General features: G+C 42.6%; 1 protein-coding gene across 2 annotated transcripts in view; it reads left to right on the forward strand.

The window, feature by feature from the left end:
* The window catches only part of LOC120045009 (protein FAM222A-like), a 30,797-nt gene extending 22,384 nt beyond the window's left edge, over positions 1-8,413 (forward strand). For both annotated transcript variants that reach the window (XM_038989816.1, XM_038989815.1), the window contains exon 3: positions 5,514-8,413. In XM_038989816.1, coding sequence (XP_038845744.1) covers positions 5,514-6,907 — 1,394 coding nt within the window. In that variant the 3' untranslated portion in view covers positions 6,908-8,413. The remainder of the gene's footprint in view (positions 1-5,513) is intronic.
* Positions 8,414-16,995: the final 8,582 nt, after the last annotated feature.

The following is a 16,995-nucleotide window of genomic DNA, read 5'->3' on the forward strand; positions in this document are numbered from 1 at the left end:
GGCACCCTTCTACTTTTTTCAAATAATGCACCATTTCGTCCAGAAAACTGTTGAAATTAAAGTATTTTGGTGTCTACATATGCATGTCTTTGGTTTGCAGTTGACCAAAAAAATAAATAATCTGAATTATTTACTAAATGTTAGTTTATTCCACAAAGAAATCCTAAAATGGCCCGGACAATATTATTTAATCTATAATTAATATATTTATATGATTTGAAGCAGCTGATTCTCCTTTACTGATGTCTCTTATGACTGAAAAATAGCTTCTGGACATCAGAACTGGATTACTCACCACGAACTGGAAGAAGCTTTTTCCTTTAACGAGTCCGACGAGAAAGATATACTGTTCTCCCGGGAACAGGCCCACATCCCCATCATTTGCGTGAAGGAAAGACGGAGGAAAAGAGGATCCAGATCAGGCTGCCTTTTGAGAATCCGTAGGCGAGCGAGTAAACTCCCACTGCCATCAATTCTACTTGCTAACATGCAATCATTGGAAAATGAAAGTGATGACGTACGAGTATCCTACCAACGGGACATTAAGAACTGTAATATCTTATGTTTCACCGAGTTGTGGCTGAACGACGACACAGATAATATAGAGCTGGAGGGATTTTAAATGCACCGGCAGAACAGAGAAGCTATGTCTGGTAAGACAAGGGGTGGGGGTATGTATCTTTTTGTCAATAACAGCTGGTGCGCGATGTCTAATTTTAAAGAAGTCTTGAGGTATTGCTCTACCAAGAGATCTCATCTACATTATTCGTAGCCGTCTATTTACCACCACAGACCGATGCTGGCACTAAGACCGCACTCAACCAACTCTATAAGGCCATAAGCAAACAGGCAAATGCTCACCCAGAAGCGGCGCTCCTAGTGGCCGGGGACTTTAATGCAGGCAAACTTAAATCAGTTTTACCACATTTTTACCAGCATGTCACATGTGTAACCAGAGAAAAAAAAACTCTAGACCACCTATTCTCCACACAGATGCATTCAAAGCTCTCCCCCGCCCTCTATTTGGCAAATCTGACCATAATTATATCCTCCTGATTCCTGCTTACAAGCAAAAACTAAAGCAGGAAGTACCAGTGACTCGCTCAATGTGGAAGTGGTCAGATGACGCGGATGCTATGCTACAGGACTGTTTTGCTAGCACAGACTGGAATATGTTCCGGGATTCATCCAATGGCATTGAGGAGTATACCGCCTCAGTCATTGGCTTCATCAATAAGTGCATCGACGACGATGTCGTCCCCACAGTGACCGTACATGCATGTCCCAACCAGAAGCCAAGGATTCCAGGCAACATCCGCATCGATCTAAAAGCTAGAGCTGCCGCTTTCAAGGAGCGGGACACTAATCCGGATGCCTATAAGAAATCCCGCTATGCCCTCAGACGAACCATCAAACAAGCAGAGGGTCAATACAGAATTAAGATTGAGAGCATGCTGTTCATTGACTACAGCTCAGCGTTCAACACCATAGTGCCCACGAAGCTCTTTACTAAGCCAAGGACCCTGGGACTAAACACCTCTCTCTGCAACTGGATCCTGGACTTCCTGACGGGCTGCCCCAGTTGGTAAGGGTAGGCAACAACACGTCTGCCACGCTGATCCTCAACACTGGGGCCCCTCAGGGGTGTGTACTTAGTCCCCTCATGTACTCCCTGTTCACCCATGACTGTGTGGCCAAACACGACTCCAACACCATTAAGTTTGCTGATGACACAACAGTGGTAGGCCTGATAACCGACAACGATGAGACAGCCTATAGGGAGGTGGTCAGAGAACTGGCAGTGTGGTGCCAGGACAACAACCTATCCCTCAATGTGAGCAAGACAAAGAAGCTGATCGTGGAATACAGGAAAAAGCGGGCCGAACAGGCCCCCATTAACATCGACGGGGCTGTAGTGCAGCGGGTCGAGAGTTTCAAGTTCCTTGGTGTCCACATCACCAACAAACTTCCAAGCTTCCTGCAATCGAGTCAGAGGAAAGCCCATAAAATTGTCAGACTCCAGTCACCCAAGTTATAGACCTGTTTTCTCTTCTACCGCACGGCAAGCGGTACCAGAGCGCCAAGTCTAGGGCCAAAAGGCTCCTTAACCTCTCTAGGGGGTGTGGGACGCTACCGTCCCACCTGGCCAACATCCAGTGAAATTGCAGAGCACCAAATTCAAAAACAAAAATACTCATTATAAAAATTCATGAAACGATTACTTCTTGTTAATCCAATCACGGTGTCAGATTTCAAAAAGACTTTACGGCGAAAGCAAACCATGCGATTATCTGAGAACAGCGCCCAGCAGACAAATCATTACAAACAGTAACCAGCCAAGTAGACGAGTAACAAAAGTCAGAAATAGCGATACAATTTATCACTTTCCTTTGATGATCTTCATATGGTTGCACTCCGAAGACTCCATGTTACACAATAAATGTTTGTTTTGTTTGATAATGTCCCTCTATGTCCAAAAACCTCAGTTTTGTTGGTGCGTTTGTTCAGTAATCCATTGGAACAAAGCGCGGTCACAACAGACAGACGAAAAATCAAAAAAGTACCATAAAAGTTCGTCGAAACATGTCAAACGATGTTTATAATCAATCCTCAGGTTGTTATTGTCATAAATAATCGATCATATTTCAACCGGACAATAGCTTCGTCAGTAGAAAAGGAGAAACAAGAAAAGCGGACTCCCGGTCACGCGCTGGACTCATGTCTGGAAATTTCCACTGGCCTCTCATTGAAAGTGCTTTTTCTCCCTAATTTTTCAGAGTATAAGCCTGAAACAATGCCTAAAGACTGGCCACATGTAGTGGAAGCCATAGACATCGTGAACTAGGTCATAAGTCTTTGTATGGTGGATAGGCTTTCGTTGGAAAAACAGGCATTTCAAAATAATAGCACTTCCTGGATGGATTTTCCCCAGGTTTTCGCCTGCCATATCAGTTCTGTTATAGTCACAGACAATTTTTTAACAGTTTTGGAAACTTTAGAGGTTTTTTCTATCCAAATCTACCAATTATATGCATATCCTAGCTTCTGGGCCTGAGTAGCAGGCAGTTTACTTTGGGCACGCTTTTCATCCAAAATTTCAAATTCTGCCCCCTACCCTAGTGAGGTTGACAGCTTCTACCCCCAAGCCGTAAGACTGCTGAACAATTAATCAAATGGCCACTGGACTATTACCCCCCCCCCCCCCCCCCCCATTTTTTTTTGTGCACTGCTGCTACTCGCTGTTTATTATCTATGCATAGTCACTTCACCCCTACCTACATGTACAAATTACCTAACCTGTACACTGACTCAGTACCGGTACCCACTGTGTACAGCCTCGTTATTGTTACTTTTTATTATGTTTTACTTTAGTTTATTTGGTAAATATTTTTGAGGTACACTGTTGGTTAAGGGCTTGTAAGTAAACATTTCATAGTAAGGTCTACACTTGTTGTATTCGGCGCATGTGACAAAGTTTGATTTGAATTGAATGCATGTAAAAATCGCATTCAACCAGTTTGAATAGAGAAAAGGACTCATTCTCCTGTTTTTGTGTCGCTGTGTGTACCGCAATGAGCATGGAGAAAATGAGGTCAGACACAAGATTGTCCATGCTTGGCTACAATCTCAAGGCTACAAGTCCATCTCCAGAGACCTTGATGTTCCCTTTTCCACCATACATAATGTTATCAAGAAGTTTAAGGCCCATGCCAGTGTAGCCAACTTCCCTGGACGTGGCCGCAAGAGAGCACTTGATGGAAGATTGCAGCGAACGATTGTTGGAATGGTGGAGAAAGCACCTTGATCAACTGCCACACAGATTCAAGCTGACTTTCAGACACAAGGTGCGACTGTTTCAACCCGCACCATCCGTCGCCAGCTCAATGAAAGGGTAGGAGACCCAAGAGGACCCCACTGCTGAGAGCGAGAAATAAGAAAGCCTAACTGAAATTTGCCACAACACACATGAACATGGCAAAATCCTTCTGGATGAATGTCCTGTAGACAGATGAGACCAAATTAGAGTTAAAAAAAAATTATTTGTAAAATGCACGATTTCTGTTTACAGAAAACAACAAAATGAAGCCTTCAATGAAAAGAACACCTTCCCTACAGTCAAACATGGAGGTTCAGTGATATTTTGGGTTTACTTTGCTTCCTCTGGCACTAGGTCTCTGTCGAAGGTTTTATCAGCAGGACAATGACCCCAAACACACTTCAAAAAGCACCCAGGAATGGTTCAAGACAAAACGCTGAACTGTTCTGAAGTGGCCAGCAATGAGTCCATATCTGAATTCCATTCAAAACTTGTGGAGAGATCTGAAAACAGCAGTTGGGAGTAGGCACCCTTCAAATCTGTGAGAACTGGAGCAGTTTGCACAAGAGGAGTGGGCCAAACTGCCAGTACAGAGGTGCAGGAAGCTCATCGATGGCTATAGGAAGTGCTTGATTGCAGTTATTTTGACTGAAGGCTGTGCTACCAAATATTAAGTCTAGGGTGTCCATTTCTGTTTATTTTCTGATTTTAAATGGATACATTAAGTTCTGAATCAATATTAACAGTGAAATAAAGAATTGTGGAGACCAAATACTTTGGTCAATTTAAACTTATTGTTAGGGAAAATTGTGAGTTACTTGAAAAAAGTGCAAGGGTGCCAATATTTTTGGCCACGACGACTATCTTCATATTCAAGTCTCATTAGACATTGTTGGATGTGAGCTTCATGGTGTAACTTGTTCACCAATTACATTTTTAAAGATGTAATCGTGAGATGAAAAGGAATACAAATATATATTTTTCTCATCAGATTTTATATTGTCTTTCAGGCTTTGAGAAACCACAACATCAGGATTGGGTTTAGATTGGCCTACAGTAGAAACGGGGAACACAGTACAGCTGTAATTTCTTAACATCCAGCCCCATCCACTCCAGCTTTTAACTCGGCACATCTGACGCTAGTTTCATGGCCAAATGTCACCAAATGAATCCCACTTGAGCCGCTGCGACAAAATTTCTTCTGTACCCGGCTGCCTCCTGCTCTTCTCCCTGATTTCCCAGGGTAATCCAATTCTGGGTTGAAATAAGTCAGAATATATTTCATAAAGCACTGATCAAACCGTGCCGGAGGTGTCTCCCTCCCAATAATGAGTTTAAAAGAGATGCAGATGTCAACGGTTCATCTTCCTAAAGGGAGGGAGGTGAAACTGGAGAGTGTGAAAAGGAAATGGAGGAGACGTTACAATAAGTGTGTTTTTATTGGGCTATTCCTCTTGTCTCTGGTCCTTGGACATTGTGTTCTCTGTTCTGACATGCTTTATCTGTTGGAATATTTATCACAAGGAGTGTTTTGGCCTATATGGATTGGTCAATTGATATACTGATTTTCTTTATTTTAGTCCCAGCTGGCAATTATCATCAAGCCTACTCTTGTACTTTATAACCAGGCACTTTGTGTAAGCTAGATCTTAAGGAAGTATAGACTAACCATTTTTTTTCTTTGTTTGTGTTGCAGGTGAGCTGTCCTCCATGAATGGCCCTCGGTATCCATCCCCTGCAGAGCTGGATGCCTTTGCCCAGAAGACGGCCAGCAGCCCCCTGTCCATCAAGATCTTCCCATCCAACATCAGAGTGCCGCAGCACAAACAGCTGAACAGGACTGTCAACGGCCTGGACACCACATGCACCCAGCACTACAGTCCCTACTCAGGAGGCTACCGGGGCCTACTGGGTGTTGTAAAGGCCACCGTCTCCGTGGTCAAAGGCGTGCTGAAAAACTCTGAGGGCAAGAGGACGAAACATTCCCCCGCCCAAACTGCAGCGGCACCATACAACCCTCTCAGTAACAACAGACACGGGCAGCAGAAGAGCTACCACATGGGCTCCTGCAAGCCTCCTGACGGGCCCAAAATGGCTGTTCCCTCTAATATCATTGTTGCTGCCTCTGTCATCCCCACCCCAGTAGGACAGACTCTGGCCTCTCAGTCGGACCTGGACGTCCAGAGCCTGCTGAGGCAGATGAACAGACACTCCCACAGCCAGGCCCTGCAGCACGGGGGAGAGGCCCAGCCAAGCCCCTCACGCCAGGCTGTGGCTGCTGTGGCCTGCTCAGACTCTGGCTTTACCTGGGGAGTGGTGCCCCAGAGCAGCCTAGCGTACTCCGGGGCTGTGCTGCCTACCCAGAGCGCAGACATGGCCCAGGCTGGCTACCTGGAGAGAGTGGACTATAGCATGTGGCAGCACCAACAACAACAGCAGCACTACCAACAGGGGGCGCTAAGGATGTACAACAATGCTCGAATGGGCAGCGGGGGAGGGGCCGTGGTCAGCCGCTCTCCAGAGACCTGTCTCCCTTTGGCCTGCTCAGCACAGCTCTCCTATAGGCACCATCCCCTCAGTGCAGGCACTAACGGAGCAGGGATTGGGCAGGACCGGGTTAGCTCCTCCCCTCTGAACTGTGCTGCTATGCATGGGGAGTTCTCTGTGGGCCAGTACTTCGCCCCTCCCTGGAACAGTGTTCTGGTCACCCCAGACAGTGACTGTTACAACCCTCAGGAGCTGGTGCCTGGTTCCTCTATGGGCCGGGCCAGAGACATGGGGCTCTCCCAACCCCACCCTCACCCAAACCATCACCCCAACCACCAGCTCCACCCCCACCACCATCCTCACCCCCAGGTCTACGCCACAGACCAAAGCTTGGGCATCTGTTGTGGGCTGCCCAGCACCAGCCTGTGCCACGCTTCTGTGCTGAGCAGCAGCCTGCAGTCTCTGGAGTGCCTGATCAGTGATCTCCACCCGCCCTGCATCAAGGAAAGCATGCTGGGACGGGGCTACGAGGCGGTGGGGATGCCAAGGCTACTAGACCACAACCTACAGCACACCCACGTCCAGCTGCCTGTGTTCAGATAAGACAGGATGTGTCCACACAGGGCACTCAGACTGAAATATTCTGTAAAACAGGAACTCCATGGATGCAGGTGTGTAATTTTGAAGAGACCACCTCAGAATGAGAAACGTACTGTACCTTTTTATTTAGCGTGTGTGTTGTATTGGTACAGGGCTATGTGGTTTGGAATTGACCAAGTGTTGTAAACCTTAAAAGGGTAATGATAATCATGACTGACCTGCAGGGTCATCTTATTTGACGTCTTAATGTTTTCATGGCGGAGGATTTGTCGATCAATCAGAGAATCAGTTCACATCTGCCACATTTGTTCCTCAGAATAATGTGTTTTGAAGCTTGTTTTTTGTCTCCATCTGTCCACTGTTTAATTTTTAAATCATTTAAGAATGTTATCATTTGAAGTAAGGTGAAAAGGTGATGCGCAGGCAATCCTCCTAATGCCCTTTACAAAGTGCAAAAAAAATACAACTGGAAAATGGTATATACTTAGGGCATACAATGGCCCAACTCCAGGCCTCCAGACTGTCAGCTTGTTCTTATTTAACCCTTACCCTTAATTGACCAATAAAAGTCACTGATTATAATGCACTGCTGTAAGACATGGGGAAATGTATCAGGGAACCGTTTTTATTTTCAAAAGAAACTTCATCTTGAATATTTTTGTATTTTTGTTAGGCACAACCTATGTTGGCTGCTAATGGAGGATAATATCTTTATATAATGATTGACCTTTATGTTTTTGTTGTCTTCTCTACAATGATGACTGTCTGTTACCATGCTGTTGCTAGGCCCCATGTCACAGGCAAGAGATCTGCTAGTCATCATGTTAATGTTTGATGGAATGACAGAGTTATCATGTTTTACCCAAAACAGCACTGAGACATTGGGGATGGGATGTGTCATTTGATTCTCTGATTTGTTCACATTTTGCTCTTAGCTTTGGTTGACATTCATCATTTAGGTCATCAATAACAAAAATACTACCTTAATCAACAGGAGTCCCTCCGATGGTTTTCCAGAGACAGGAGAAATGTGTTTTCAAACTGAAGGCATGACTATCAAATTGAAGTATTCCATGGTAGAGCATTGGTTTACAAATGAGTCGAGTTCACTGGAGAGGTGTCCCTTACTGATCACTGGAGAACAGGCATTTTTTACAGTATAATTCACTGCTTTTCTGTCAATGTTTTCTTTCTGAAAATAAGATGTCGTTTCATTGTAGTGGTCTATCTAATGCCTGAGAAGTATGGCTATATAAAGAAGCTCTTTATATGTCAGCACTGTCAAATATGACTTTTTTTTTCAACCAGTCAGTCAGGATTCTGTTGGATGACAATGTACATAACTGACTCAATGATTATGAAGTGCAATTACAATATTTAACAGGTATTTAACTCTACAAACATGTTGAAATGACTACATTTACATGAGTACATGCATAACCCGAGACTCCCATACCCAGTCTCCTATTCTTAATTAAGATTGTCAAATAAATATTTTTTTTCTTCTAATCCCAGCACTTTATTTTTGTTTTTAGGTGCACATATTGAAACACTACAGGCAAAAAAAGCAGTAAGACTCAACTGCATTCAGAAAATAAAAATAAGCAAAAATGTTAATTCCAAGTGGTCCGAAGTTTAAACTTTTTATTTAATTATGCTAGGGTGCGTTTTATATCTATTGCGAGAGAAAGAACATGGGGGAGAGATTGTAGAAAGACCCAACACAAACATTCTGTTTCTCTGAGCCTCTTTGGGTCCTCTAAATATACTCTAGGCTTAGTACAGTGACCCAAGGGTCAGAGGCTAATCAGCTTTGTGACCTATCTGCTAACAACCCAATCAACCCAGCTCACATCTCTGAACACGTACAGAACATTGAGATCTAGTACATGTCTTTATCCACACAACACCCTTACCACTTTCATCTGTATTCCAGAATGGACGAGAGTAAGAAAGAAGATCGCTAGGCAGCACTATGCTTTGGAGAAAGGAGGAGTCCACTGCATATAGAGAGGTTGTTGGACTGAAGCTGGCCACTAAGGTTCCATCGCTGACAGATACTACTATGACTACGACTACTACCTTACTTACTACCTTACTTACTGCCTTACTTACTACCTTACTGTACCAGTCAAAAGTTTTGACCCACCTACTCATTCAAGGGTTTTTCTTTATTTTACTATTTTATACATCGTAGAATAATAGTGAAGACATAAACTATGAAATAACACATGGAATCATGTAGTAACCAAAAAAGTGTTTAACAAATCAAAATATATTTTTTTAGATTCTTGAAAGTAGCCACCCTTTGCCTTGATGACAGCGTTGCACACTTGGAATTTCTCTCAACCAGCTTCACCTGGAATGCTTTTCCAACAGTCTTGAAGGAGTTCCCACATATGCTGAGCACTTGTTGGCTGCTTTTCCTTCGCTCTGCAAACCAACTCATCCCAAACCATCTCAATTGGGTTGAGGTTGGGTGATTGTGGAGGCCAGGTCATCTGATGCAGCACTTCATCACTCTCCTTCTTGGTCAAATAGCCCTTACACAGCCTGGAAGTGTGTTGGGTCATTGACCTGTTGAAAAACAAATGATAGTCCCACTAAGCGCAAACCAGATGGGATGGCGTATCGCTGCAGAATGCTGCACTAGCCATGCTGGTTAAGTGCCTTGAATTCTACATAAATCAGACGGTGTCACCAGCAAAGCACCATCACACCACCACCTCCATGCTTCACGGTGGGAACCACACATGCAGAGATCATCCATTCACCTACTCTGCGTCTCACAAAGACACGGAACCAAAAACCAAAAATCTCAAATTTGGACTCATCAGACCAAAGGACAGAGTTCCACCAGTCTAATGTCCATTTCTTATGTTTCTTGCACCAAGCAAGTCTCTTCTTCTTTATTGGTGTCCTATTAGTAGTGGTTTCTTTGCAGCAATTTGACCATGAAGGCCTGATTTCACGCAGTCTCCTCTGAACAGTTGATGTTGAGATGTGTCTGTTACTTGAACTCTGTGAAGAATTTATTTGGGCTGCAGTCTGAGGTGCAGTTAATTGCCCATTTTCTGAGGCTGGTAACTCTAATGAACTTATCCTCTGCTGCAGAGGTAACTCTGGTTCTTCCCTTCCTGTGGCGGTCCTCATGAGAGCCAGTTTCATCATAGAGTTTGATGGTTTTTGCAACTACACTTGGAAGAAACTTTCAAAGTCCTTCATTCTCCAGATTGACTGACAATTTCTTAAAGTAATGGACTGTCATTTCTCTTATTTGAGCTGTTCTTTCCATAATATGGACTTGGTCTTTTACCGAATAGGGCCATCTTCTGTATACCACCCCAACCTTGTTACAACACAACTGATTGTCTCAAACGCATTAAGAAGGAAAGAAATTCCACAAATTAACTTTTAACAAGGCACACCTGTTAATTGAAATGCATTCCAGGTGACTACCTCATGAAACTGGTTGAGAGAATACCAAAAGTGTACAAAACTGTCAAGGCAAAGGGTGGCTACTTTGGAAGAATCTCAAATATTAAATATATTTTGATTTGTTTAGCACTGTTTTGGTTACTACATGACTCCATATGTGTTATTTCATAGTTTTGTTGTCTTCACGATTATTCTACAATGTAGAAAATAGTACAAATGAACACTAACCCTTGAATGAGTAGGTGTCCTAACTCTTGACTGGCACTGTGTGTGTGATATATATCGTTTTTTATTTAATCATTGAAACGGCATGTATATTACATGATTATAGCATCGCTGCCTAAGGATTTACTGTTGGCTGGTGAAACTGGATGCTCTTTTGTTATTATTGGAAAGGGGGGATTCTATTCTCTTTAGTAGCTTTTATTACAGAATGGCTCCAACGGTGTGGGGTAGCTTGGAGCTAGTGCATCCTTGAAAGAGGTGTGTGTGTGTGTGTGTGTGTGTGTGTGTGTGTGTGTGTGTGTGTGTGTGTGTGTGTGTGTGTGTGTGTGTGTGTACAGTTGAAGTCGGAAGTTTACATACACCTTAGCCAAATACATTTAAACTCAGTTTTTCACAATTCCTGACTTAATCCTTGTAAAAATTAATTCCCTCTTAGGTCAGTTAGGATCACCACTTTATTTTTAAGAATGTGAAATGTCAGAATAATAGTAGAAATAATTATTTATTTCAGCTTTTATTTATTTCACATTCCCAGTGGGTTAGAAGTTTGCATCAATTTGTATTTGGTAGCATTGCCTTTAAATTGTTTAACTTGGGTCAAACTTTTCGGGTAGCCTTCCACAAGCTTTCCACAATAAATTTGGTGAATTTTGGCCCATTCCTCCTGACAGAGCTGGTGTAACTGAGTCAGGTTTGTAGGCCTCCTTGCTCGCACACGTTTTTCAGTTCTGCCCACAAATTTTCTATGGGATTGAGGTCAGGGCTTTGTGATGGCCACTCCAATACCTTGACTTTGTTGTCTTTATGCCATTTTGCCACAACTTTGGCCATATGCTTTGGGTCATTGTCCATTTCGAAGACCCAATTGCGACCAAGCTTTAACTTCCTGACTGATGTCTTGAGATGTTGCTTCAATATATCCACATAATTTTTCTTCCTCATGATGCCATCTATTTTGTGAAGTGCACCAGTCCCTCCTGCAGCAAAGCACCCCCACAACATGATACTGCCACCCCCGTGCTTCACGGTTGGGATGGTGTTCTTCGGCTTGCAATGCTCCCCCTTTTTCCTCCAAACATAACTATGGTCATTATGGCCAAACAGTTCAATTTTTGTTTTTTCATCAGACCAGAGGACATTTCTCCAAAATGTATGATCTTTGTCCCCATGTGCAGTTGCAAACCGTAGTCTGGCTTTTTTATGGCGGTTTTGGAGCAGTGGCTTCTTCCTTGCGGAGCAGCCTTTCAGGTTATGTCGATATAGGACTCGCTTTACTGTCGATATAGATACTTTTGTACTTGTTTCCTCCAGCATCTTCACAAGGTCCTTTGCTGTTCTGGGATTGATTTGCACTTTTCGCACAAGTACGTTCATCTCTAGGAGACAGAACACGTCTCCTACCTGAGCGGTATGACGGCTGCGTGGTCCCATGGTGTTTATACTTGCGTACTATTGTTTGTACAGATGAACATGGTACCTTCAGGCGTTTGGAAATTGCTCCCAAAGATGAACCAGACTTGTGGAGGTCTACAATTTTTTTTGCTGAGTTCTTGGCTGATTTCTTTTTATTTTCCCAGGATGTCAAGCAAATAGGCATTGAGTTTGAAGGCAGGCCTTGAAATACATCCACAGGTACACCTCCAATAGGCTAATTGACATCATTTCAGTCAATCAGAAGTTTCTAAAGCCATGACATTTTCTGGAAATTTCCAAGCTGTTTAAAGGCACAGTTAACTTCTGACCCACTGGAATTGTGATACAGTGAAATAATCTGTCTGTAAACAATTGTTGGAAAAATTACTTGTCATGCACAAAGTAGATGTCCTAACCGACTTGCCAAAACTATAGTTTGTTAACAAGAAATGTATGTAGTGGTTGAAAAACGAGTTTTAATGACTCCAACCTAAGTGTATGTAAACTTCCCGATTTCAACTGGATATGGGAGTCCATAGGCCTTCCCTCACTCCTCTCCCTGCGGTGTTGCATTTGTGTGTGAAAAATGCACGCTCTCCTCAGGATTAATGCGAAATAATATATTACTTTTCATAATGATTATTTGGAGATAGGTTAGCCAACTTTGTTTATTATTTAGCCTGGTGGTTCTGTGCCTTCAGTCCTGGTTCTGCATCATTTCCATGCCCCTGTCGTCTAAACTGGCCTATATTTTCCAAAATGTCAGCTCACAGAAGATGTGACGCTACTGTTAGTCAGGCATGTCAGTCAGTTTTGCTGAAAGGCCATTTTTATTAACGCAAACAGGAGAGTCAGACAAGTGTTTAAAAAAATAGGAAATAAAATGTAAAAAACACCTCTGCTTACATACGTAAAAAGCTCACATCCACATCGATGGGGTTGTAGGAGAGTGGGTCGAGAGCTTCAAGTTCCCCGGTGTCCACATCACTAAGGAATTAACATGGTCCACGCCTCTTCCCTCTCAGGAGGCTGAAAAGATTTGGCGTGGGCCTTCAGATCCTCAAAACGTTATACTGCTGCATCATTGAACACATCTTGACTGGCTGCATCACCGCTTGGCACGGCAACTGCAAGGCACCTGACCACAAGTCATTAGAGGTTGGTGACTATGCTCACACATAGTTTCACTGACACCAATACACACACATAGCACACGCACACATGCATACTGACGCCTCACACACATTCACACTCACCACATATGCTGCTGCTACTGTCTATCCTATTGCCTAGTCACTTTAACCCTACCTATATGTACATACAGTTGAAGTCGGAAGTTTACATACACTTAGGTTGGAGTCATTAAAACTCGTTTTTCAACCACTCCACAAATTTCTTGTTAACAAACTATAGTTTTAGCAAGTCGGTTAGGACATCTACTTTGTGCATGACACAAGTAATTTTTCCAACAATTGTTTACAGACAGATTATTTCACTTATAATTCACTGTATCACAATTCCAGTGGGTCAGAAGTTTACATACACTAAGTTAACTGTGCCTTTAAACAGCTTGGAAAATTCCAGAAAATTATGTCATGGCTTTAGAAGCTTTTGATAGGCTAATTGACATAATTTGAGTCAATTGGAGGTGTACCTGTGGATGTATTTCACGGCCTACCTTCAAACTTAATGCCTCTTTGCTTGACATCATGGGAAAATAAAAAGAAATCAGCCAAGACCTCAGCAAAAAAAATTGTAGACCTCCACAAGTCTGGTTCATCCTTGGGAGCAATTTCCAAATGCCTGAAGGTACAGTGTTCATCTGTACAAACAATAGTACGCAAGTATAAACACCATGGGACCACGTAGCTGTTATACCGCTCAGGAAGAAGATGTGTTCTGTCTCCTAGAGATGAACGTACTTTGGTGCGAAAAGTGCAAATCAATCCAAGAACGACAGCAAAGGACCTTGTGAAAATGCTGGAGGAAACAGGTACAAAAGTATCTATATCCACAGTAAAACGAGTCCTATATCGACATAACCTGAAAGGCTGCTCAGCAAGGAAGAAGCCACTGCTCCAAAACTGCCATAAAAAAGCCAGACTACGGTTTTCAACTGCACATGGGGACAAAGATTGTACTTTTTGGAGAAATGTCCTCTGGTCTGATGAAACAAAAATAGAACTGTTTGGCCATAATGACCATCGTTATGTTTGGAGGAAAAAGGGGGAGGCTTGCAAGCCGAAGAACACCATCCCAACTGTGACGCATGGGGGTGCTTTGCTGCAGGAGGGACTGGTGCACTTCACAAAATAGATGGCATCATGAGGAAGGGAAATTATGTGGATAAATGGAAATTATGTGGATAAATGGAAGCAACATCTCAAGACATCAGTCAGGAAGTTAAAGCTTGGTCGCAATTGGGTCTTCCAAATGGACAATGACCCCAAGCATACTTCCAAAGTTGTGGCAAAATAGCTTAAGGACAAAAGTCAAGGTATTGGAGTGGCCATTGCAAAGCCCTGACCTCAATCCTATAGAAAATGTGTGGACAGAACTGAAAAAGCGTGTGCGAGCAAGGAGGTCGACAAACCTGACTCAGTTACACCAGCTATGTCAGGAGGAATGGGCCAAAGTGCACCCAACTTATTGTGGGAAGCATGTGGAAGGCTTCCTGAAACATTTGACCCAAGTTAAACAACTGAAAGGCAATGCTACCAAATACTAATTGAGTATATGTAAACTTCTGACCCACTGGGAATGTGATGAAAGAAAATCTTAAATAAATAATTCTCTCTACTATTATTCTGAAATGTCACATTCTTAAAATAAAGTGGTGATCCTAACTGACCTAAGACAGGGACTTTTTACTAGGATTAAATGTCAGGAATTGTGAAAAACTGAGTTTAAATTCTAAACTTCCGACTTCAACTGTAGGTACCTTAATTTACCTCGTTCTCCTGCACATCAACTCTGCACTAGTACTCCCTGTTTATAGCAATGTTATTTTTACTTGTTATTCACTGTGTATTTTTTACTCGTGTCACTATTTCTGTTTTTTATCTTTAACTCTGCATTGTTCGAAAAGGATCCGTAAGTAATAATTTCACTGTTAGTCGAAGCATGTTTACGAAGCATGTGACAAATAAAATCTGATTGGATTTTTATTTGACTTGATTCATACATGTTAGGCGCACAAATGGGGGTCGCAATAAATCAGATTGGAGGCTGCATGTTTGACACCCCTGCTGGAAATAGGGGCTGTTGATTAAGCTGTTTCTTCAAAGCGTTTAGGTGTTGAGTAGGCCTGTTGAAAAGGTGGAGCTGTTAGTGAGGCCCTAGTCTCTTGTGTTTTGTCTGCCTTGCTTGGGGGCTTCCCGTCCTGTTCCTCCCCGTCTGTCCTGGTTCCTGGCTGAACCTGAGGCAGCTGTGCTGATAAACCTGCAGGATTACAGGGCCTGTTCGTCCTGAACAGCACACACTCACACAAGATCAGAGGGACAGGAGCCACTCTATCCTCTAGCACCACCAGAGTCCCTCAGGGACAGCGAGAGAAGGGAGATAATGGAGGAAGAAGGGGAAAGGGAAGAAAACGGGGATGAGAGTCAGTGGAATAGGGGGAAAGTATTGGTAAAATGGGATTGATGAAAAAGGGAAGGATCTCATTAGAGCAGTCATCTGAGTATCTTGACTGCATTATGCTATTGGAAATAAAGATGCAGAGTAAATGTGGAGTATGAGTGTTCCAGTATTTTATGCCCCTTTATCTACAGCGCATACATACTTTACTGTGGGTTATACAATGACATTAGGGATTATCTTTTTCCGTCAACTGTCCAGCCAAAATGATCATTTTAACGGTCTAGATGAAAATAATGAAAGAAAATATATTTTATCAGGTAACAAAATTGTAAATGCCTGCGTTGTTTAGATGATGTAATGTATAATAACTATGTACCATGTTTGACTATGAATGTTTTATGTCTCAACTCTATTTTAGTGGTCTGCAATGTGGTTTATTGTCGATTATTGTACCATTGTGTGACATTTGTCTAAGTATCTAACTATTTTATTTCTTCTAACTACATAGTAGTTTTGTTGCGTGTAAACAAACAGGTGACCTCTGGATAAAAGTTGCAACTGCATCCCACGAGAAGGGCACAATCAATGAATTAACATTTAGTAAATGTCTCCTCCATGAGGTTGACAAGTGAATTGCTTCTTATGACGGGTAGAGGCAGTAGCTGGTTTAAGTATAAAGTGATGAAAGACACTAACGTGACTCAATACACAGAACCCCTTTTAATCTTAAAAATGCAATATGTATATAGAAATCTACAGGTTATTCAGTGAAATCAGAATCACCTTTATTAGCCAAATACATTAGCATGTACAGGAGTTTGACTCTGTGAAATGGTGCTGCCACAATAAACAGAATATACAGACAAACAGAATATACTGACAAGCTATATAGACACAGAATTTACACAATCCACATACAGTATGTAGACAATGAACACCACGCTAAAAACTACAGACTACGCTATAAACACAATAAGCTACATTATAAATTGTACATGTATAGATGTATAAATAAAGCAATTTACAGGATGATATGCTATAGGGGAAATATACACTCACTGGCCTGTTCCCAAAAATGGATCGCTTCTACAGAGTGAGTCACATGGCAGTGGCTTGCTAGTATATAAAGCAAGCAGACAGGCATCGAGGCATTCAGTTACTGTTCGATTGAACGTTACAATGGGCTAAACAAGTGACCTAAGCGACTTACATGCTGATCAGAACGCACGCAGTGCGTGCGCGAGTGCTGCAAAGTAAATGTCATTCAATCATTGCACCCACACTGCTCACGGGTGTCAACGAGCGTCTGTGTAGCCAAGTGTTAAAATAGAACTTGGTTCTATTTGTGACGCTTGATGTGCTGCAAGTCCTGCCTCTCCCATCTCCTCATTGGTTTTAAGGAGCATATACCCACATGCCATCTCCTTGTTTGT

This window comes from Salvelinus namaycush, chromosome 3 (assembly GCF_016432855.1).
Source record: "Salvelinus namaycush isolate Seneca chromosome 3, SaNama_1.0, whole genome shotgun sequence".
NCBI classification, from domain to species: domain Eukaryota; kingdom Metazoa; phylum Chordata; class Actinopteri; order Salmoniformes; family Salmonidae; genus Salvelinus; species Salvelinus namaycush.